Raw genomic sequence first — 24,635 nt, forward strand, 5'->3', positions numbered from 1 at the left:
GGTGTGGCCTCTGTGTTCCCAAGGTGTGGTCTGTCTGCAGGCCCATTACCCACTGTTCTGCTGCCTAGGGCGTTTGGGTATGGGCGTAGCCAGTGCCAGGCCACTGGGGCTGTTGCTCTGGTTTCCGCCTCTCCCTCACGAGAGGGGCTATGATCACGTGCTCGGGTGTACAACCCTCGGTGGTCTTGACCTTTGCCCCGCACCCATGGATGGGGTTATGCTCGGCCCTAAGAGCAGGGATAAGCACTTTTGCTTAGCTGTGGGACTCCGCCTGATTCCGGGCTTTTGCCCCGCCCCTGCAGGAGGTGACCGCTGGCGGAACTGCTACAAGCCTTGGCTCCTCGGGCCGGGCAGGGCTGCGTGTCCTTGTTCAGTCACGGGACACCGCCTGTTCTGGGCTTTCGCTCCACCACCGTGGGAGGAGCCAGCTCCTGCGTCAGGCCACAAGCCTCGGTTCCACGGGCCCGGCAAGGCTTGGCTCTTGCTTCCTTGCTCAATGGCAGGTCTCTGTCCCTTCCAGGCTCCTGCTCTTCCCCCACAGGCTAGATTGCAGGCGGCCTACAACTGGGCTTGACCATATTTGTGCATCTCCCCCCCCACACCGGGCAAGACCAGCTCACACCTGGGCCTCAGTTGTGGCCAGCTGGCTTCTGCCCTTGCTCACAGAACCAAGCTTCCGCATCCCGCCGCCACCCACCCTCGGGTGAGCCATCAGCCGTGTGGGTGGGGGCGCTGCAGCTCAGACCCTACTGTAGTAGTGCATTACTAAAAACCTCCCTCCTTCTAAGCGATTCTGCTCTAAGTACCATGGGAAAGCTTGTTTGGCTGATGTCCTGCTTCTCTTTGCTGGTATTGCTGTTTCCAGGAGAAATATTCACTTCAGATTGAGAGAGTGACTCGTCCCAGGGGATAGGGTGGCTGTCTCTCAAAGTGTTTCTCCCTGTGCCTCCTAGACTACACTCTCTTCCCGCTGCTCCAGTCCTCTCCTCTCTCCCCAACCCCCGGGGCCCCAGCTAAGTGGTTGTGAGAGAGGTTTTCTGTGCATTCCTGTTAAGATGAATCCTGGGACTGAGATATCAGTCTTTCTCACAAACGGTATCCTGATTTGTTTCCAGCTAAATACTGTCTGTACGCCTCTTTTAGGCTCTGGGGCTGCAGTCTGGGGCTTTGTTCTTGGGACTCAGGACCCTCCCCTGTCTGCTAAACTCACTTCCTGCCACGCAAGTCTCTCCCGGCTGCCGTTCGCTCCAGGGGAGCTGGACAGCACTCTCCGCGTTTCTGCTTTTCCTACCAGTCTTGGTGTGGCTTCTTCAGTGTTCCTTGGTTGAAGAGTCCTCTTAGTTTAGTCCAAAGTTGGTTTTTGTAAATGATGGTTCTTAAAATTAAGTTGTAATCCACTTTGGTTCTGGGAAGTGGAAGTTGTTATGTCCGCCTACTCTATCGCCATCTTGTCCGCCTTACTTTTCTTAATAAAATTACATGTGATAGACTCTTGTGTATTTTTTTAATGCATAAAGATTTTGGAGGAATTAGCGGCATGGGAAATTGTAAGTTTACTTTTAATACTTAATTAGAAACCTCTCCCATGAACCTAAAAAAATATTTTGCCCTAGCCGGTTGGCTCAGTGGTAGAGCGTCAGCCTGGCGTGCAGAAGTCCTGGGTTCGATTCCCGGCCAGGGCACACAGGAGAGGCGCCCATCTGCTTCTCCACCCCCCCCCCCTCTGCTTCCTCTCTCTCTCTTCCACTCCCGCAGCTAAGGCTCCATTGGAGCAAAGATGGCCCGGGTGCTGGGGATGGCTCTGTGGCCTCTGCCTCAGGCACTAGAGTGGCTCTGGTCGCAACATAGCGATGCCCAGGATGGGCAGAGTATCGCCCCCTGGTGGGCAGAGCGTCGCCCCTGGTGGGCGTGCTGGTTGGATCCCGGTTGGGTGCATGCGGGAGTCTGTCTGACTGTCTCTTCCCGTTTCCAGCTTCAGAAAAATACAAAAAAAAAAAAATCTCTTGGCATAATTACAGAATAACATTTCTCCCTTTCACTGCTGTTATCTAATATCTAATATTACAAGCTAACAGAAAAGCATGCAAGAAAACCAACAGTATAAATGTCTATAGGTCTCTGCAATTACTATTACTGATGAATCTTCATTTGCATAAAAGCAATGGCATGCATACACATGCATACATTTACACACACAGGGTTGTATGTGTTTGTACTAGATCTGTGTAAGCCTCAAATTTGGTTGCATTATTCCATTTGTGCTTTACACATAAGAACAAAGTATGTAAAGGTTTGCCTCTGTCTAAATGTAACAGTATTTTTTTCAGATATTTCATAATTATTTTTTCAAATAAACGGTAAAATTTCTCTCTGCTTTAAATTTTAAACATTTTCTTCTAATTAGAATGTCATAACATATTTGAATATATTCTTTTCATTTCCAACTACTTTTTTTAATGGCATGCTGAAGTAAATTTAGTAAATGAAATTCCACTGACTATTTCAACCTTTAATATATTTTCTGCTAAAACTCAAGCTATTAAGACAGGAAAGTATTACTGGTTTTGTTATTACAATAAACAAAGTGAGAAATTTTAATTCACAGAAGATGAAAACACAAGACACTGATCTTACTGTACATACACTATTACAACAAACTGATTAGCTGTAAACTATTAAAACATTTAAGACTTCACATACACTTTGAAACAACACAGGACAATATTAATCACTGATATATCCATAACTACCAAGAGAAAAACATCATTAAGTTGAGTCTAATTGTCTTCCTGGTACATGATCACAATATAGGCTATTCCTAAATCATGTTGTAGTGCTAGGATATTTTTAGGCAAATACATACCTTTTCATTTGGGGGTTTATTCTCTCTGTCCTAAACAATTTGCTTTCCCATAGACATCAAGTAGCTTGGTTTTTCATCAGTTTAACAAGATCACAACAACAAATAATAGTTTTACCACGAAACTCAGGTGAGAGGTTTTAGACAGATCATACAAAAAATATTTGTTCCCAAAGAAGGAAAGCTATAAGTTATAAATGTAACTCTATGAAAAAGAGACATGATTACAAAACATTCACTTTCAAATACTGATGAAGAAATTAAAAATGGGAGGAGGGTAAAGGAGGTATTGACATGGAGCAAGAAGATGTGAAATGAAGAAAACATATCTGCCTCAGAAAATAGACTCAGTTGACTTTTTAAAATGAGGTATACCAGTATATGCAAAAAAAACAACCCACAAAAAATTAAAAACCAAAATAAACATTTCCAATGGGAAAAAATATCTCTAAACCTCTTATAGTTTTCTTTATTCAGATTAGACATTTTATATACAGCAGTTAATCTAGAAAAATACATTTTAAAAAATCTTCAACAGACCATGCTCTCTGTAACAAAACCTTCTAAACCCTGTTTTATGATACAAATCAATCTACATTAGTAATGTAAAAAGAAATTCTCAAATTTAGCAATGTCATTTTCTATCTGATATCCATCTAATTTACATATAGGTTTCCACTATTCAACCACAGAGTTAGAATTCTGCAGTAATTTTCTAATGTATTCTGTACATATTAACCTGAAAGACTCCTCTTGTAGTGCATTTACCATTTAGCAAGTCTGTTCAGTATTTTTCCAGTACCATTTGCATTACAGTGATCTGCCTATAAATGTAATTAAAGTCTAAAAGTGTACACAGTTAACTTTAATAATGACCTATTTTGGGAGGAAACCTATTTTCACAGAAAAGATTACCAATATCATGATTAGAAATGTAGGGTTAGAATGTACTCTGAGGCTATACAACACAATTATATACAAAAGCTGAAGGACATTACATCTTCAGCCTATATTTACATAAAATAATGTCCGTTTCCATAGGGTCATACCAAGAACTCTGTATGGCACTAGATATAATTAGGATTGTTAGCTAAATCAGTGTAGCACAGACAGCCCCAAAATACCCTGAACCGACCTATGCTGAACTAAACTCCAGTATATCACAGTGTTTTAAGTAATATTAGTGTGCTTCCCAAACAAGCAACTAAGATATCCTGTAAGGATGCTGTGCCCAGAGCAAAAGACAGCAAGCCTCTGTCCAGGAATTCTATCTAGGTTATATAATCTTTAGCACTTAGACTGCACTGCATGCAAAAACCCTGAAAAAAAATACACAGGTTTCAAAACGGATATACTTCATTTTGTTTAAAATGCCAAGAGCAATTTCAAAATAACTGATAGCAAGTATTGTTCCATAAGTGATGAACCTAACAAATCATGAGTTCTACAGTACCCAGTATGAGGGGGGAAATGTTGTTTTCTAACCAAATTATCCAGTGTATATGACTGGTTATAACGGCAAGTTTTAATTTTTACTGAAATTCAGAATATGAAATACAAACATTCAGGCTAAAATTAATTCATAATTATACACAGATTTATCATCTGGCAACAAAGCAGCAAATATGAGGGCATAATACCCATCTTGACTCTTCCAGTCCCTTTTAATCCCTCAAAAAAAAAAGTGCAAAATCAAAGAGTCACTGCTTGGTCCAAAAACAAAATACATGTCTAATGATTTGAAATCTGATGGCATCCGGCTCCTATTCCACAGGTTATCTTCATTAAGAAATCAGCGTCCGAAGATGGAATTTATTTCCAGAAGAATTAACTCTACAATCTGGTTTTGGTAGACAGTATGAACTGCAATATTACCACTCTCTTTCTCTGGCTTTAACAGAGTGGGACCAAAAACAATTGCTATACTCTGATATGTCATTCGATTTTTTTCTCCATTTTCTATAACTCTAAGGGGGGAAAAATACATTGTTAAAAGAGAAAATTTAAAAAAAGACAAATTCTTCAAATTGTATTATAAACATAAACAGTTTGCATTTAGAAAGGAGAAGTAATGCTGACTTTCCTAAGGTACATAAAAACTATTTGGCCAAGGAGAATTCAGTCCAAATGCCATGTGAAGTTCTCCACTGGATAAACACAGTGGGAAGGTATAACTACATACTCTAACAAACTTAAATATGAGTCACAACTCAGGCAACAATGATAACTCCACGAGGTTGTTAGAGGGAAAATTTCATTAGGGCACAGAGATTAAACTTTCAATTTTACTTATTTTACGTTTTGTTTTGTTTTCAAAATCTCTGAGTCATTTATTTTAGTATTCTCAAGGTCTTTCAGAGGAAAATAAAAATCAGTTATCAAGGTAGCTATGTAGTAACTTAGAGCAATGATGGCTTTATTTTATTAATAACCAATCTCATCTTCATATTAATTTACTTTAGCACAATTTTTGAACACCTACTACATGCTTGGTAGGCAATATATAATTATTTCACATATAATATCTACTTTAATGTATTCTTTATACTAAACCATTTTACCTATGAGAAACTGAGGCTTCAAGGAGCTATCTTTTTCAAGTTGCAAAGACAGTAAGTAGCATAGTTGGGATCTAAACTGGGTCTGAGTGACATGGCCCCAAGGGTACACAAAACCGCGCCCCTTTGCTGTGCAGTGCGATTTTTTGTTTTTCTCATTACTTCTTCTCTTGTGCTGAGACTCTTACCTTTTGAGATGTCTGAAAAGGACCTGCATTGTATCTTGATTTGGCTTTGGCAATTGTCTGATTAGGTCCTTTACAGCAGCGACTCGCTGTCTTGGTTCTTGTTCTGAAAAAGAAAGTTACTTTCTTTTCCATACAAGTACTGCATGGAACTGAAAGCAGAAACAGGTTTGGAACCTGATATTTGGTGATACACAGTGACATCTGGTGGTCACATTTTATAATTTCTGGAGTAAAACAATCTAAAAAAACTTAAAAAGATAAAACAGAATACAGTGACTTAATCTGTAGAGAGGATTTTCAATATCTAGGGGAAAAAAAGTAGTATCACATACTTACTAATTGCATTCACAAAATCATTAAAGTGATTAAATGTAAAAACTGGTTCTGGTAATTCTCGAAAAAACATTTTGAGTGCTCCAGTGATGACATGAATATCTTCCCATTTACTATCATTCAAGTCCAATTTCTCATCTGAAAATAACAGTCGAAAGAGAAAACAATTTAAATACTTTACACTAATTCTAACAGTTTATAGTGATGATTTTGGATATAACAACAGGGAATATGATCTTACCATGATTGACTGCAAACCTCAGTTTCTGAATCACTGCGAGGTTGCCACTTACTCTGTATATCCCATCGACATCCAGACCTGAGGGACAAATAATATTTGTATGTTTAACATACTTGTTTGCCTCTTCTAAAAATGCCCGCATGTCTCAGAGTTCTTATTCATTAACATTAGCCTAAATCAAATGGGCAAATACTCTTTTTCTCTAACCAGCCTTTCATAGATGCTGGGCAGAGAAAGAGGAGTGGCAATGCACTCTGAATTCTGTTTAATAAACAACAACAATTCTATTTTATCAAGTAGCCTGTGAATTATCTCAACGAAGATAATTAATTATCTCATCCCATTCACCTTGAAATACTAACAATTTACAATAGATTTCTACAAACACCTGAGGATAGTCAAGAAAGCCAACTGATAAAATCAGCCCACCCATTTTTATATGCCATCTTATGTGAATGCACATATTAAAGCCCTCTCCTAAAAATGTTTATCATATTAATAATATGGGCTTGTAATAAATAAATTTAATACAAGTTAGCAACTAAAATAATGGTTCCATAAAAACAACTGATAATTTGATAATGTACTAATTTCTTTTATATGTGGAATAGAATCATTTGAAATTCACATTAAGCCTAAAATTCATTAAATGATAATGCTGTACACATTAAACAAAGCTATTCATTTAGCTTCAAATAAAGTCAAGTAGCATTGTGTCTGCACTGTCAGGCTGACTATCAGAGTTAAAGAGATGAGATCTGTAACTGGCAGAAATGACCAATTATCAAATATTTTCATTGTACAGATATTTTCTGATGATATACAGATATGTTAATGTAATTAGTCAAGATATGGTAATTTATATAAAACTAGTAATAAATATTATAAACATGTTAAAATTAACCAAAATAGAAATTAGTTTGTCTTACTTTACAGGAAATGACATAAAAAGGATCAGATAACTATAGCTGATTTAAATTTTAAAATATTATCTCATTTTTATTAAACAGAAGAAACTTTCTCTTAGTAAATAAACACAAACCTCCCATATCTTCTATACTGTCAAGTCATTGTTTAATAAACTGTTTCATAATCACTACTTCCTTCATTTTAAGCAAATGCCAACTCCAAATGACTTCAAAGAATAGCATGCAACCATACAAGCTGAACATTAATTAATAGATGCCTACAAATGTCTTAATTTAAAACAAGTACAAGATTTTTGCAAACAAGATGCTTTCAACATCTTCTAACTATAAGGAACTTTTGGTTGCATCACTCAAAATCATAAACCCTAGGGCTGGTGTGTTCAACAGTTAAAAAAAAATCATTTTCTTACCGTACTGTTCAACATGTTCAATGCATAATTTCACAAATTTTGGCACTGTGCTGTTCTCTCTCTGACACAGATTAGCAAGATTGGCTCCAAATACCTGATCTGAAAGAGATTTGTTTTTAAAAATGAACCACTTTGCTAAAATTTAGCTCAGAAAACAGCTAAACCACTCTTGGTGCAACAGAAGCCATTCAGTGCATCCAGAACAGCTTACCACGCCTTATGCTTTCTGTCATCTGCACTCCGCCTACTCCTTCCACTTTCATGTCAGTTTTCCTTCTTTTCTAAACCCACGAACACCCCAACTTATATTTGCTTAAAAGCCTTATTAGTTTCTACTCCATCTGCAGAAATCAAGATTCCTCTAAATTCGGCTTCTTCTCACCTCATCACTCCTGGTCTCAGCTAAATGTCATCTACATAAGAAAATCCTCTGAACATCCTATCTACCATAACCACTTCCAATCACTCTATTTTATTATGATGTTAGATTCTTCATAGTAGACATTACTCTTAAATTATATTGTCCATCTATCATTTTTTTTCCATCTCTCATTTTTATATATTGTTTTATAAGGGCAGAGACATTCTTGAATACCAATAGGTAGGTATTCATGCCTAGCACTTAGTAAATACTCTAGTATTAAAACAAGCATGTATATGCAGACCAGGTGCCAACACTGATTTCACAAAATATATTTTAAAGACCATTTTTCTCATCTTTCAATCCAAAATGCCACATTTATGGTAACCATTCAGGAAAACAAACCAAATATCTGAAGTAATGAGTAACACCATAAAATGGCAAGTTTATATTTCTCAATGAAAAGACCTGGTGAACAAACAAGTGGCCATTTCAGTTCATTTATTTGTCAGCATTTTTTAACCTCAAAATGCTAAATTCATGTGCATTATCTTGGAGTACTTGTTTGTCTGTAACTCTTAAGGTTGTTAATCTGAACCACTTAGTTACCTGAACTCTTCCTAGAAGTTGTAAATATCTTTTCAAAGAAACCCATTTATGTATTTTAATTTAGATGCTTTGCAAACAGATGTTCCAGTGATGGTCTTTGTCAGAAACTTCATGATTGGAGACAAACAACACCCACCCATCACCCTTTACCTGTATCTTTATTTACAAGTAACTATAGATATAGGTATAACTATAGATATACCTATATCCAGAGTTTGGAGTCATGTATTTAAAAAACTTACCTTTGGAATTAAACATGCTTGTAAAAACTAAAGGTAAATACAGGAATATTATATATTCTTTAAAATCATATTATGTGATTCTAACGAATGCTTTCTTATGAAAACACAATATTGTGCATTATGGTACTTTTAATGAAATAACAAATGTATAAATTAAAGAAGAACACTTTAATTTTTAAATTACCTTAAATGAACACTGAACACAATCAAGAATAAAATTGCTTGTTCAACATTTTTCTTCTTTCTACTGTATTAACGATTGTCTCTTCAAAATTTCTTCTGATTTGTACAACTCAAAACTAAAAGTCTGTCTTCTAAAACTCTGCCACCCACCTGATCAGATGGTGCAGGTAGTTCCTCTGAGATAGGGTTGCTAAAAACTTAGTTTAGTATTTATGTCTGCGCTCAATGCTTTAATTAAAATAAATTCTTCATTGAAAAGAGCCATTTTAATTACTCAAATGTATTTTAATCACTGAACCTAAAAAGCTTTATGAATAAGAATTAAGAACATTTTTATAGTTTGAAAATTTTTCAGTTTTTAATTTACAATGTCTTATTTCTGATTTTGGTCAAAGTTTATTATTATAAATATCACTTCTACCTACCTTTAATATAACCTTTTTCACGAACAGCTTGCAAAGTGGGGCGCCGTGTAAGAAACTTCTTTAAGTTTTTCTTTGTTTTTTTCTGTTCTGAAGAATCGATGCTGGACACTTTCATGGCTTAAATAGATATTAAGCATTTCATAAAATGAAAACCTTTTTGAAAAAGTTTTTTTTACCTAACACTCAAGACATATTAATCTCATATATAAGAATCACAGTATAAAATAAATTCAGTTATTTTAACTTAAATATGGTTTAAGAGTAACATCAAACTAGCACAGACTCAATTTCAAAGTGATAAACCAAACAAAACATTTCATTTTTATAACTAAGCACTGACCACAAACTGTAACTTCTTTGGTATATGTATCAAGGTATTCCTAACTTATTCTAATTTATAGTCACTATTTCATAAATGATAAAACATTTCTTCCTTGACCTTCCATCCAATTTTAGAAGGTTAAAGAGGTACAGCAAAACAAACAAAGAAACCCAAAACACACAAAAACTTATAAAACATAAAAAAAATCCTTCCTCCCTATCCTTACTGAACTGGGGGCAAGGGAAGAAGAAGGAGAAGGGTGGGGGCTCATAATTATCTATAGTTTTGGCTCTCATTATAATTATCTGTACTCTGAACTAGGAGTACTCTGGAAGATGTTCTATATTGCCTTTGATACTGACTTCTATTTTCCTTAATAAAAAAAATTCAGAAAGTAAATTTCTTTAAAAATAATTATATTTGAGGAAACAGTATATTAGTAAAGAATTACAATAAAATTTTTATCTACTTAAACTGTTATACAGTGACAATCAATGTCAGTAATAGGCCTAAACTTCACTGGAATATGAGAGAACAAAAGTAAAACTGATTTTCTAATCATTCAGTTAATTTGAAGGCCCCCAAAATGATCAGTTATATGTGAATTTGTGAAAATAGATTTAACAATGTTCAGAGCCATAACGAATGGCCTATTTGGCAATGTACTTCACAAGGGGCTGCGTTAAGACAATGCTCGCCTGTATCTATAACCTGGAGAGTGAAATAAACGCAGCTGCACGTGCACAGACGTATCCAAGGTGTCAGTATGAAACTATAGTATCTATCCCAAGACTTTTGACTTTTTAAAGTATAAGATTCTATCTAGAATCAGAAACAGTAATTATATATTTTTAAATCAATAATGTTCAGTTTCCCATACACTTTTTTTTGTCTTGAAGTTTCACAATATCTCAAAATTAATATGATGCTCTAGAGATGCCTATGATGAGGTTGAAAAACAATCAGTTAACAAGGAGTACAAAGATGTTGAGATTGCAAGTACTTAATCATAACTTTCTTGAAACATTGGGAGATTTCACTCAGCTTTTACATACTTATTTAAAATCTTTGAAAAGCAAAGAAATTACGCTCATCCAAAACATTAGCCAAACAGAGAAAAAATAACTTACAACGAAGTTTCTTAGGATCCTTATGATCCTTTTCTTTATCATGCTTTTCTATTCCTGGTGACTCTGGTATCTCTTCTTCAACTGCTTCATCAGTTTCTACTGTCTATGGGTTAGAGATTTCCCAAACAAGTATTACTTTTGGTATTACTTTAGAGGTAATGGCATAACTTTCAGAATGACGAGTGACTGACTCTTCTGAATGATTTTAGGGAACCAAATAGTATATGTAGTAAGTGTTATTTAAAGATTTTTATTTTTTTATTTTAGAGAGAGGAGAGAGGAAGGGAGGAAAAAGTGGGGGAGACGGGGAGATGGGGGGACGAGAGGAAAGAGCTAGAAGCATCAATTTAGAGTTGCTTCCTATACATGCCTTGACCATGCAAGCCCAGGTTTTTGAACCTACAACCTCAGCATCTCAGGTTGATGCTTGATCCAGCGCACCACCACAGGTCAGGCAGCAGGTATGATTTACATATTTGATAAATCATTTCAAAATACTTTACCCCCTATATGGCATTAATTCTAAATTTCCAGAAAGAAAAAATTAGATAATTCACAGGAAAATGGATTTACAATGACAATGATGCCATCTTGCCTCTTTATAATCAACTGCATTGAGTAACAGTATTAACAGTTAAAGGGTCAGGCAACAATCTGTGGTACTAGAACAGGATGGAGCTACATTATGATAAAACAGTACAAAATAAAGCTAAATAGTCATTGCTGTATTAATTTTTCACACCAACAGGCTTTTAAAATTATGCTTTGTGTTAATATACTACTGACAGACTCATAGACTTTAGGAATTTTTTTAAACCTTACAGATCTTCATTTACAGCTTAACCATGATCACTTTTACAGGTTAAAAAACTTGACTGAGTTCTCAAACTTGATCTTATTTGCTTTTCACACTGAGGTCTCTACTCCACTGAGAATTTATTTTTGTGTATAATGCAGGGAAATGTTCAAATTTCTTCTTGGATATCCATTTGAGCCAGAATCATTTACTAAAAGGTATATTCTTTCTCATTAGTCTATAGTGCCCTATCTGGACTGAAGTGTTCAAAGGTACAGGGGTCTGCTCTATAGGTGTTTGTATCTATCCCAGCATGGACACCACGCTGTACAGCTTTACAAAGTCCTTACATATGACAGAGCAAGTCCTTGCACTTACTTCTTCTTCAAGAGTGTCTTGAATATTTTTATTCCATTAATTTTCAATATGAATTTTAGAGTAAGCTTCTCAAGTTCCACCAGAAAACCTAATTTTGAACGAGATTCAAAAATCTCAAATCTGTAAATTTATGAATCATTTGGAATTATGGGGGGGGGGGTTACTAGAAAGGTGTCACTAGGAAAGAAACAGTGCTAATTAAGAGACTATAGTCCATTAATTTCACAATTTTGCCTAGGACCTGTTTCCATCAAATAGTACTATTTCCAACTCACTCTGTCATTGAATAAATACTATGTACTAGGCACAAGCTGACTGTTTCTTTGTGTGTCTTTTTTTGGAACTATTTCTTTTTTGGACCAATGCCTCATGTGAAAATTATTTAAAATAATTTAAATATTTTAAATAAACACTATATAAATGTGAATGTTAAATCATCATTCACTAACCCCTGGGAATTACTAAAGTTACCACTGTCTTCTCCACGTCTGTATAAATATATATTAAAAATGTGTTTTTTCACATATAAATTGGAATCTATATATGTAATAGCCAATTAGAAAGTGAAAAAGAAAAGATGCTCTGAAGTAAAAAAATATTCCTAAGTCAAACACATACCTGATTATTGATGGTAGTACTAAGCACTTTAAACCAATCATTAATAACACTATCATTATCAGACTGAATTAGCAGTTCTGTTCCTTGACGGGTTTTCAGCTTTAGAGAAAAGGAGAAAATAAAACAAAGTATGGTTAGTGCTTTCAACCAAATGAATAAATACATTAAAATAATACCAGTTGAATTACTTTATAAAACATGAAGTTTTTCTCACCATAAAGTCTCAGTGTAAATCTAATAATTTAGGATCCCAAACTCCACAACACAAATGCCATAAAACATCCTGAAATCTAATACACTTTACCATTAAAAAAATACGTTCAAAGCTATACATTTTAAATTAGAACTGAAACAATTCATTTGGAAAGAAAAAAACCCTAAAAACCTGTGACATTTACACATAAATCTGAGAAATTTTTCTAAATCTGGTTTAAAAATGTAGTAAAAGAATGTACAAAGAGTCATATTTCATTATTTCCTATTCAACAGGCAAATATAATGGCTCAGTACAGAGCACAGATGATAGATATATGTCACATCCCTTTTGGGCAGAAATATTACTAAAGTCACTAAACATTACTAAACTCTCAAATCATGAATTAAGGATACTACTTTATTATACATAGGAAGACAATACCAAGTTGTGTATAATTTCTTTGGTTCAAAGTTTCTTACACTTGATTGAGGAAGAACTTTAAGAGACTTGGATAAAGCACTCCCCCTCTTTTCTGGTTGATACTCTTTTTCCTACAAGAACACATGGCAACGCTTCCCGAACATTCTGAGACATACGCCTCAAGCACAGTTCCTAAAGTAATATTAAGAAAGGTATTTGACCATGGAATCTTTTTCATTCTGGAATCAGTATTGACATTGCAAGGCTAATTTAGAAAACAGTGACTTCCTTCCCTGCATTTCTTTAGAAAGAGGGTTAAGTCAGTCAACCAATTCTGAATTTACAGCACATGTAAAATATTCTATTATAGGCTCTTAAAGATAAGGGAAAATATAGTTTCTCTGCTAAAGATAACAAAAACCAACTATCATCTAGTGGGGGCAATAACTTACAGATGATCATAACCCAGGTTACACTAAAATGAATGATACTTTAAAAGCACAAAGAAGCAGCGTCAGCATTGTGGCAACTGTTTTTATGGGTCTTAAAAGATTGGTAACATTTGACAAACAGAGACTGGGTCAGTACCCAAGGCAAAATAGTAAAGAGTGAAAATCATAGAGGCAGGAAAACAGCAACTAATCTAATCTGTCTAGACAACAAGATAGGAAAGGACTAACACATGAGGTTATAAAGGAAGACTGGGATCTGAAAAACTGTTTGCAAAGGTAGCCCCCAAAATTTCTCCTACCTCTGTACCCACAACACTCTACTGCAATATGACTTTACTAGTTCTCAATGAACAGGTAGACTCTAGTTCCCCACAACCCTAAATTCTTGGCTGGTCTTCTGACTTATTTTCACCAACAAAATACAGTAGTAGAATGTGAGTGCTATATCTAGGCCTCTAAGAAGCCTTGCAGCTTCCACTGCCCCCCTCTTGGAACCCTGATAACAACATGTACCATGTAAAGAAGCCTGGAGCAGCCTCGAGAATGAGAGATTCTGTGGAGAAAGAGGCTTAGCAAACAGCTGGCACCAACGCCAGACATGTGAACGACAAACCAGATCACCCCAGCCCAGTCAAGCCACTAGATGACCGAAGCCTCAGGAAAGTTTCCACTTGAGATCAGAATTATTCAACTCAGTACGTGCCAAACTGAGCAAACAAAATGATTCTTTTCTTAAGCTGCTGAACTGTGGGTAGTCTGATATGGAGCAGTAAATAACTGATGCAGAATCTCACATTACTGTGGCAGGTTTTTAATGATAAAATGAAGTCTTTATTTCTTAACATTAGATTTCGCAAGTAAAAGAAATCACACCCTTTTTATTTTTGCTGGGGAAGGCAAGATTGTGGAACAAAGGCTTATATATACTGCTCACAAAAATTAGGGGATATTTAAAAATAAAAATGAAGTGATAAAATATCCCCTAATTTTTGTGAGCAATGTGGTAGTCTGAGATATAATAATTATGTAAATAAAGGCCAACTTCTTTTGTTTAAATTATGACACAAACTGACTTAATGATCAAATCTGCCAAAACTAATCATATTGAAAGACCATTTCCTAAATAACTCAAAAAGATTCAAATTACTACAGTTAAGAATGTGAATTAAGAAAAAAAAAAGATGGCAGCGGAATAGAAGGATGCACAGACGCCCTGTTCTCACCACCAAACTGGAATACAAATCAATTTAGGAAAAATCAGCATGAAAAACCAACTCTGAACTGCAAGAACGGCTCTCAAAAACCAAGGAGCAAAGAGGAAATCACAGAAGTCCTGGAAGGGAGCCCTTGAACCTCCTCTGCTTGCTGAATCGGAGGGGGGGGGACTGAGAGCCCAGAGAGGATCTCGGAGGGAGGGGAGCAGAAACCACTGCTCACAGCCACTTGCCTGGCGACCAGGGAGCGAGGTGCATTGAAAGGACCAGCTTATCTCTCAGGTGGAGAGGACAGGGAGAGGGACAGACTGTGAGGGGATAAGGAATGCAGGAGAGGAGCTAAAAGGGCTGACTCATACGTGTGGAGGTGGCCATAGCTGGGGGAGGGACTGAACCTTTCACAAAACAGAGCTAAAGTGCTTCCGGATCAGAGACCTCTGGACATCTCTCCAGCTCCAATCAGCGCAACAACACACAGCTGAAAACAAGAAGTGGGGAGGAGGGGCAGTAACTCAGGTCTCCATGGAGATCTGAGATACACCTCCCCCTACTGAAGCTGAGAAAACACCCTGCCCCCAGTGAGTCTAGCTGGCTAAAGAGGCCTTCACAGTCTCAGGTTATACCCACTGCATTCCTGGATACAGTTTCAAGGAAGCCCCCTGCTGAGATCAGTAAAAGAGACTATCACCTGTTAAGAAAACAAACAAATCAAGACTTCAAAGCTGCCCAAATCCAAAAGTGGATTACAGATAACAGCTGATACCAACCCAAGAAGACCTAGAAATAACACAACTGAAAACTGGAGGCAGACAACACCAAGCCTAGACTCAACCAACTCTACAAATAAAACAAACAAAAAAAAGAAGACAAAGGAGTGCAATCCAAATGAAAACACAAGAGTCACCTTCGAGAGATGAACTGAGTGATATGGAAATAATCAAACTTCCAGATGCGGAGTTCGAAATGATTGTAAGGATGCGTAGGGATCTTAGAACAACAATGGAAGGGCAGTTTGAAAACCTAAATAAAGAAATAGCAAGCATAAAAAAGAATCAGTTGGAGAAGACAAATACAATATCAGAAATAAAGACCACAATGGAAGGAATTAAACACAGGATAGATAGAGCAGAGGATCGAATCAGCGAGTTAGAGGACAACTGGAATGAAGGCATGAAAGCAGAGAAGAAAAGAGAAAAAAGACTCAAAAAGTCAGAGGAAACTCTTAGAGAGCTCTGTGACAACATGAAGAGAAATAACATCCGCATCATAGGGGTTCCTGAAGAAGAAGAAAAAGAAGAAGGGATAGAGACTTTGTTCAATCATATCATAGCTGAAAACTTCCCTAAATTAATGCAAGAGAAACTCTCACAAATCCAAGAAGCACAGAGGACTCCATTAAAGAGAAACCCAAAGAAACCTACACCAAGATACATCATAATTAAAATACCAAAGGTAAGCGATAAAGAGAAAATATTAAAAGCTGCAAGAGAAAAAAAAGTTATCACCTACAAAGGAGCCCCCATAAGGATGACATCTGACTTCTCAACAGAAACACTTGAGGCCAGAAGGGAAGGGCAAGAAATATTCAAAGTAATGCAGAACAAGAACCTACAACCAAGACTACTTTATCCAGCAAGGCTATCGTTTAAAATTGAAGGAGAAATAAAAAGCTTCCCAGACAAAAAACAACTCAAGGAATTCATTACAACCAAACCAATGCTGCAGGAAATATTAAGGGGCCTGGTGTAAACAAATCAAAGTGGGAAAAGAATACAGCAAAAAAAAAAAAAAAAAAAAAAAAAAGGAATACATCTTTAAAGAAGAAAATGGCAATAAACAACTACATATCAATAATAACCGTAAATGTAAATGGATTAAATGATCCAATCAAAAGACATAGGGTAGCTGCGTGGATAAGAAAACAGGACCCATACATATGTTGTCTACAAGAGACACACCTGAGAACAAAAGACACACACAGATTGAAGGTAAAAGGATGGAAAAAAACGTTTCATGCAAATGGAAATGAAAAAAAGCCTGGGGTAGCAATACTTATATCAGACAAATTGGACTTTAAAACAAAGGATATAGTAAGAGATAAAGAAGGCCACTACATAATGATAAAGGGAGTAATCCAGCAGGAAGATATAACTATTATAAATATCTATGCACCTAATATAGGAGCACCCAAATATATAAAACAGACTTTGATGGATTTAAAGGGCGAGATCAACAGCAATACTATAATAGTAGGGAATTTCAATACCCCACTAACATCACTAGATAGATCCTCAAGAAAGAAAATTAACAAAGAAACAGCAGACTTATTGGAAACACTAGATCAACTCGATTTAATAGAGATCTTCAGAACTTTTCACCCTAAAGCAGCAGAATATACATTCTTTTCAAGTGCTCATGGTACATTCTCTAGGATGGACCACATGTTAGGGCACAAAAGTTCTCTCAACAAATTTATGAAGACGAAAATCGTATCAAGCACTTTCTCCGATCACAACAGCATGAAACTAGAAATGAATCACAACAGAAAAGCTCAAAAATTGTCAAACACATGGAAACTAAATAGCAGACTGTTAAATAATGAATGGATTAAGAATGAGATCAAAGAAGAAATAAAAAAATTCCTAGAAACGAATGACAATGGGCATACAACAACTCAAAATTTATGGGACACAGCAAAAGCAGTGCTGAGAGGGAAGTTCATAGCACTACAGGCACACTTTCAGAAGCTAGAAAAAGCTCAAATAAACAACTTAACCCTGTATCTAAAAGAATTAGAAAAAGAACAGCAAGTAAAGCCCAAATGTAGTAGAAGGAAGAAAATAATAAAGATCAGAGCAGAAATAAATGACACAGAGGCTAAAGAAACAATACAGAAGATCAATGAAACTACGAGCTGGTTCTTTGAAAAGGTAAACAAGATTGATGAACCTTTAACTAGACTCACCAAGTAAAAGAGAGAGAGGACTCAAATAAATAAAATTAGAAATGAGAGAGGAGAAATAACAACTGACATAACAGAAATACAAAATATTATGAGAAAATACTATGAAGAACTGTATGCCAAAAAACTAGACAACCTAGATGAAATGGACAAACTCCTTGAAACATACAATCTTCCAAAAATCAATCTGGAAGAATCAGAAAACCTAAACAGACCAATTACAACAAATGAGATCGAAACAGTTATCAAAAAACTGCCAACAAAGAAAAGTCCAGGGCCCGATGGCTTCACAACAGAATTCTACCAAATATTCAAAGAAGAACTAACTCCTATCCTTCTCAAACTATTTCAAAAAATTCAAGAGGAAGGAAGACTTCCAAGCTCCTTTGATGAGGCGAGCATAATTCTGATTCCAAAACCAGGCAAAGACAACACAAAGAAAGAAAATTATAGGTCAATATCTCTGATGAATATAGATGCTAAAATCTTCAACAAAATATTAGCAAACCGGATCCAACAATATATGAAAAAAATCATACACCATGATCAAGTGGGATTTATTCTGGGGAGGCAAGGATGGTATAATATTCGTAAATCAATCAATGTGATTCATCACATAAACAAAAAGGAGAAAAACCATATGATAATTTCAATAGATGCAGAAAAAGCATTTGATAAAATCCAGCACCCATTCATGATCAAAACTCTCAGCAAAGTGGGAATACAGGGAACATACCTCAACATGATAAAGGCCATCTATGACAAACCCACAGCCAACATCATACTCAATGGGCAAAAATTAAAAGCAATCCCCTTAAGATCAGGAACAAGGTAGGGGTGCCCCCTTTCACCACTCTTATTTAACATGGTCCTGGAAGTCCTAGCCACAGCTATCAGACAAGAAGAAGAAATAAAAGGCATTCAAGTTGGAAAAGAAGAAGTAAAACTATTGTTATTTGCAGATGATATGATATTGTATATAGAAAACCCTCAAGTCTCAGTCAAAAAGCTACTGGACCTGATAAATGAATTCAACAAAGTGGCAGGATATAAAATCAATACTCAGAAATCAGAGGCATTTTTATACACCAACAATGAACAGTCAGAAAGAGAAATTAAGGAAACAATCCCCTTCACAATTACAACCAAAAAAATAAAGTACCTAGGAGTAAACTTAACCAAGGAGACTAAAGACTTGTACTCGGAAAATTACAAAGCATTGATAAAAGAAATCAAGGAAGATACAAACAAGTGGAAGCATATACCGTGCTCATGGTTAGGAAGAATAAACATCATTAAAATGTCTATATTACCCAAAGCAATCTATAAATTCAATGCAATACCAATGACATACTTCAAAGATATAGAACACATATTCCAAAAATTTATATGGAACCAAAAGAGAACACAAATAGCCTCAGCAATCTTAAAAAAGAAGAATAAAGTGGGAGGTATCACACTTCCTGATATCAAGTTATACTACAAGGCCATTGTACTCAAAACAGCCTGGTACTGGCATAAGAACAGACATATAGATCAATGGAACAGAACAGAGAACCCAGAAATAAACCCACAGCTCTATGGACAACTGATATTTGACAAAGGAGGCAAGGAAATACAATGGAGTAAAGACAGCCTCTTTAACAAATGGTGTTGGGAAAATTGGACAGCTACCTGCAAAAACATGAAACTAGATCACCAGCTTACACCACTCACAAAAATAAACTCAAAATGGATAAAAGACTTAAATGTAGGCTGTAAAACCATAAGCATCTTAGAAGAAAACATAGGCAGTAAGCTCTCGGACATCTCTCGGAGCAGTATATTTGCTGATTTATCTCCACGGGGAAGTGAAATAAAAGACAGGATAAACAAATGGGACTATATCAAACTAAAAAGATTTGCACAGCTAAAGACAACAAGAACAGAATAAAAAGACAAACTACACAATGGGAGAACATATTTGACAATACGTCTGATAAAGGGTTAATAACCAAAATTTATAAAGAAATCGTAAATCTCAACACCAGGAAGACAAACAATCCAATCCAAAAATGGGCAAAAGAGATGAATAGACACTTCTCCAAAGAGGACATACAGATGGCCAATAGGCATATGAAAAAATGCTCAACATCACTAATCATTAGAGAAATGCAAATTAAAACCACAATGAGATATCACCTCACACCAGTCAGAATGGCTCTTATCAACAAAACAACACAGAATAAGTGCTGGCGAGGATGTGGAGAAAAGGGAACCCTCCTGCACTGCTGGTGGGAATGCAGACTGGTGCAGCCTCTGTGGAAAACAGTATGGAGATTCCTCAAAAAACTCAAAATCAAACTGCCTTTTTACCCAGCTATCCCACTTTTAGGAATATACCTCAAGGACACTATAGAACGGCTCGAAAAGGAGAAATGCACCCCCATGTTTGTGGCAGCATTGTTCACAATAGCGAAGATCTGGAAACAACCCAAGTGTCCATCAGAGGACGAGTGGATTAAAAAGCTTTGGTACATATATACTATGGAGTACTACTCAGCCATAAGAAATGATGACATCGGATCCTTTACAATAACATGGATGGACCTTGATAACATTATATGCAGTGAAATAAGTAAATCAGAAAAAAAAAACTAATTACTACATGAATCCATACATAGAAGGGACATAAAAATGAGACTCAGAGACATGAACAAGAATGTAATGGCAACAGGGATGGGGGGTTGGGAGTGGGGGCGGGGGGATGGGGTGAAGAAGGAGAGAGGGGTTGGAGGGGGGAGGGGCACAAAGAAAACCAGATAGAAGGTGACAGAAGACAATTTCACTTTGGGGGAGGGGTATACAGCACAATCAAATGTCAAAATAATCTAGAGATATTTTCTCTCAACATATGTACCCTGATTTATCAATGTCACTGCATTAAATTTAATAAATAAATTTAAAAAAAAAAGAATGTGAATTATAATTTAGGAAAGTGTTTTACCTCAAATACATTCCTTTTGCTGGATTTATCCTTGGAAGCCATCTCAATCGTCGCCCCCTTAAGGTCCACTGTGAACTCGGGTTTGGACTGATTACTACCAAACTTCATTTTAGAAAAAAAGGAAAAAACATTATGTGATGTTCATATACACATGTACATTCAAAAAGAATTAAGACCAATCTTACATTGTTAATAATAAAATAGGTGATTATCTCAAATGCTTTTCTCTATTATAAAATAATTCCCACTTTAAATTCAAAAAACTGTTGTAAGACATAAATATGAATTTTACAGAAAAATAAATGACTTACCTCTATCCTAAGAAAAATACTAAATAAAGCCACTTTAAAATCTTTTTATACCCAACAGTGTAGCAAAGAGAAAAGAAAATCCCAATGTTTGATGAAAACTGTTGGTGAGGCTATAGAGTAATAATGGGCCCTCATATGTAAGTGGGGCATAAAGTGTAAGAACTCCTGGAGAAGGAAAATTGGTAATTCTCTATTTACAAATTTACAAGCATAGGTACTCCTTGGCTTAGCAATTCCACTCCTTCACATTTATGCTAGATTTAATATGACTATGTAAAAGTGTACGTTCAAAAAGGCAAGACAAAATACAAAAGTAGGATTATAGTTGTGAGTATGCAAAAGTTTATTCTTGTATTATTAATTATTTTATTATTCTTCATATCAACTGTAACCTACTTTTCCCCCACCATGTATGTATACATTATATCTGGCAAATATCAAGGACTTTTCCACCTAATCAACATTCTCAAAATCTTGTTTTGTGATTTCAAGAGTTATTTCCTTATCAACAATTTAGGTTATAAACAACGACCAATAACTTATGAAATAAGAAAACTCTAAGTCCCATCTTCCTCTATTCAGCCTTTGTTAAATTATAACTAAGCCAGATGCTATGAAATCTTAGCCATTTAATGAGGAATCTGAAAAAAACAGAAATATTGTTGATGAGGTTAGTTTGAGAAGAAAAAGCACTTAACTAGATATTATATTTTGTTAGCCAGATGAGAAAAAGATTAGCAAATAGCAGAAAATATATGTAAAGTGTAGACTTACACTGTATTGCACTATCATTAACTTAAACTTTTTAGTCTGTTAACTTAGAAAATACCATTCCTATGTTATTGAAAGGTTTGGAGGTTTTAAATCTTGGAAGGGTTTGAGAAGCTGACAGATCCAGTGCTGGAGGAAGTCATAGCTGTGGGAGGGGTTGATCCTTCCACATAACACAACATTAAAGTGGTTCCAGGTCACCCATCTCCAGATATCTCTCCAGCACCAATCAGCTCAACAAGACACAGCTGAAAAGAAGAAGTGAGGAGGAGGAGCAGTAACTCAGGTCTCCATGAAAATCCAAGATATACCTTCCCCTAATGAAGCAGAGAAAGCACCCCGCCCCCAGAGAGAGTAACTGGCAAATCAGGCCTTCAGAGTCTCAGGTTACACCCACTGCATTCCTGGATACAGTTTCAAATAAGCCCCCTGCTGAGATCAGTAAACAAGACTACCTGGGGTTAAGAAAACCCAGCAGAAAACAAACAAATCAAGACTTCAAAGAGGCTCAACTAGAAAAGCCAAATCCAAAAGTGGATTACAAATAACAGCTGATGACAACCCAAGAAGACCTAGAAATAACACATCTGAAAACTGGAGGCAGACAACACCAAGCCTAGACTCAACCAGCTCTACAAACAATATACCCAAACACACAGATATAATGAAAGACAGAGAAGTGCAATACAAATGAAATCCCAAGAGAAACCTCCAGGAAATGAACTGAGTGATATGGAAATAACCAAACTTCCGGATGCAGAGTTTAAAATAATGATTGTTAGGATGCTTAGGGATCTTAGAGCAACAATGGATGGTCATTACGAATACCTAAAGAAAGAAATAGCAAGTATAAAAAAGGACAATGAAATATTTAAAAAGAATCAGTCAGAGATGACAAATACAGTTATCAGAAATGGATGGAATTAAAAACAGGATGGATGAAACAGGATGAAATCAGCAAGTTGGAGGACAAGTTGAACGAAGGCATGGAAGCAAAGTAGAAAAAAAAAGAGACTCAAAAAGTCCAAGGAAACTCTCCGAGAGCTCTGTGACAACATGAAGAGAAATAATATCTGCAACAAGGGGGTTCCTGAAGAACTAGAGAAAGAACAAGGGATAGAGACTTTGTTCAATCATATCATAGCTGTAAACTTCCCTAAATTAATGCAAGAAAAACTCTCACAAGTTCAAGCAGCACAGAACTCCATTAAAGAGAAACCCAAAGAAATCGATACCAAGACACATCAAAATTAAAATACCAAAGCTAAGTGATAAGAGAAAATATTAAAAGCTGTTAGAAAAAAGAAGGCTATAACTTACAAAGGAGCCCCCATAAGGATGACATGCGACTTCTCAACAAAAACACTGAGGCCAGAAGGGAATGGCAAGAAACATTCAAAGTAATGCAGAACAAGAACCTACAACCAAGACTACTTTATCCAGCAAGGATATTCTTTACAATTGAGAGGAGAAATAAAAAGCTTCCCAGACCAAAAAAACAAAAAAAAAACAACTCAAGGAATTCATTACAACCAAATCAATGCTGCAGGAAATGTTAAGTGGCCTGTTGTAAACAGAACAAAGGGGGAAAAGAATATAGCACAAGAGGAATACATCTTGAAAGAACAAATGGCACTAAACAATTACATATCAATAATAACCTTAAATGTAAATGGCTTAAATGATCCAATCAAAAGACATAGGGTAGAGGGTAGCTGCAGGTATAAGAAAACAGGACCCATATATATGTTGTCTACAAAAGACACACCTTAAAACAAAAGATGCGGCCCTGGCTGGTTGGCTCAGCAGTAGAGCGTTGGCCTGGCGTGCAGGAGTCCCAGGTTCAATTCCCGGCCAGGGCACACAGGAGAAGCACTCATCTGCTTCTCCACCCTCCCCCTCTCCTTCCTCTCTGTCTCTCTCTTCCCCTCCCGCAGCGAGGCTCCATTGGAGCAAAGATGGCCCGGGCGCTGGGGATGGCTCTGTGGCCTCTGCCTAAGGCGCTAATATGGCTCTGGATGCAACAGAGCAACGCCCCAGATGGGCAGAACATCGCCCCCTGGTGGGCATGCCGGGTGGATCCCGATCGGGCGCATGCGGGAGTCTGTCTGACTGCCTCCCCGTTTCCAGCTTTGGAAAAATGGAAAAAAAATAAAAATAAAAAAATAAAAAGATGCACATAGACTGAAGGTAAAAGGATGGAAAAAATTATTCATGCAAACGGAAATGAAAAGAAAAAAGCTGGAGTAGCAATACTTATATCAGACAAAATAGACTTTAAAACAAAGGCTATAGTAAGAGATAAAGAAGGCCACTACATAATAATAAAAGGAACAATTCAACAGGAAGATATAACCATTATAAATATCTACACACCTAAATATACAAAGCAGACTTTGATAGATTTCAAGGGCGAGATCAACAGCAATACTATAATAGTAGGGGATTTCAATACTCCACTAACATCACTAAATAGATCCTCAAGTAAAAAAATTAACAAAGAAACAGCAGATGTAAAGGACACACTAAATCAACTGGATTAAATAGATATCTTCAGAACCTTTCACCCTAAAGCAGCAGAATATACATTCTTTTCAAATGCTAATGGTACATTTTCTAGGACAGACCACATGTTACACACAAAAGTGGTCTCAACAAATTTAAGATTGAAATCATATCAAGCACTTTCTCTGATCACAATGGCATGAAACTAGAAACCAACCACAACAGAAAAACTCAA

The 24,635-nt window shown here is 36.4% G+C and overlaps 1 protein-coding gene across 4 annotated transcripts in view; it reads right to left on the minus strand.

The window, feature by feature from the left end:
- Window positions 1-3,303: 3,303 nt before the first annotated feature.
- ARHGAP12 (Rho GTPase activating protein 12) overlaps window positions 3,304-24,635 on the minus strand; it is a 157,943-nt gene continuing 136,611 nt past the window's right edge. For all 4 annotated transcript variants that reach the window (XM_066280416.1, XM_066280414.1, XM_066280417.1 and 1 more), the window contains 9 exons: window positions 20,814-20,915; window positions 12,584-12,682; window positions 10,792-10,894; window positions 9,340-9,456; window positions 7,520-7,618; window positions 6,181-6,258; window positions 5,943-6,077; window positions 5,607-5,709; window positions 3,304-4,827 (listed from right to left, as the gene is read on the minus strand). In XM_066280416.1, the coding sequence (XP_066136513.1) occupies window positions 4,653-4,827; window positions 5,607-5,709; window positions 5,943-6,077; window positions 6,181-6,258; window positions 7,520-7,618; window positions 9,340-9,456; window positions 10,792-10,894; window positions 12,584-12,682; window positions 20,814-20,915 (1,011 nt within the window). In that variant the 3' untranslated portion in view covers window positions 3,304-4,652. The remainder of the gene's footprint in view (window positions 4,828-5,606; window positions 5,710-5,942; window positions 6,078-6,180; window positions 6,259-7,519; window positions 7,619-9,339; window positions 9,457-10,791; window positions 10,895-12,583; window positions 12,683-20,813; window positions 20,916-24,635) is intronic.

The sequence above is a fragment of the Saccopteryx bilineata genome, chromosome 5 (genome assembly GCF_036850765.1).
Source record: "Saccopteryx bilineata isolate mSacBil1 chromosome 5, mSacBil1_pri_phased_curated, whole genome shotgun sequence".
Lineage (NCBI taxonomy): Eukaryota > Metazoa > Chordata > Mammalia > Chiroptera > Emballonuridae > Saccopteryx > Saccopteryx bilineata.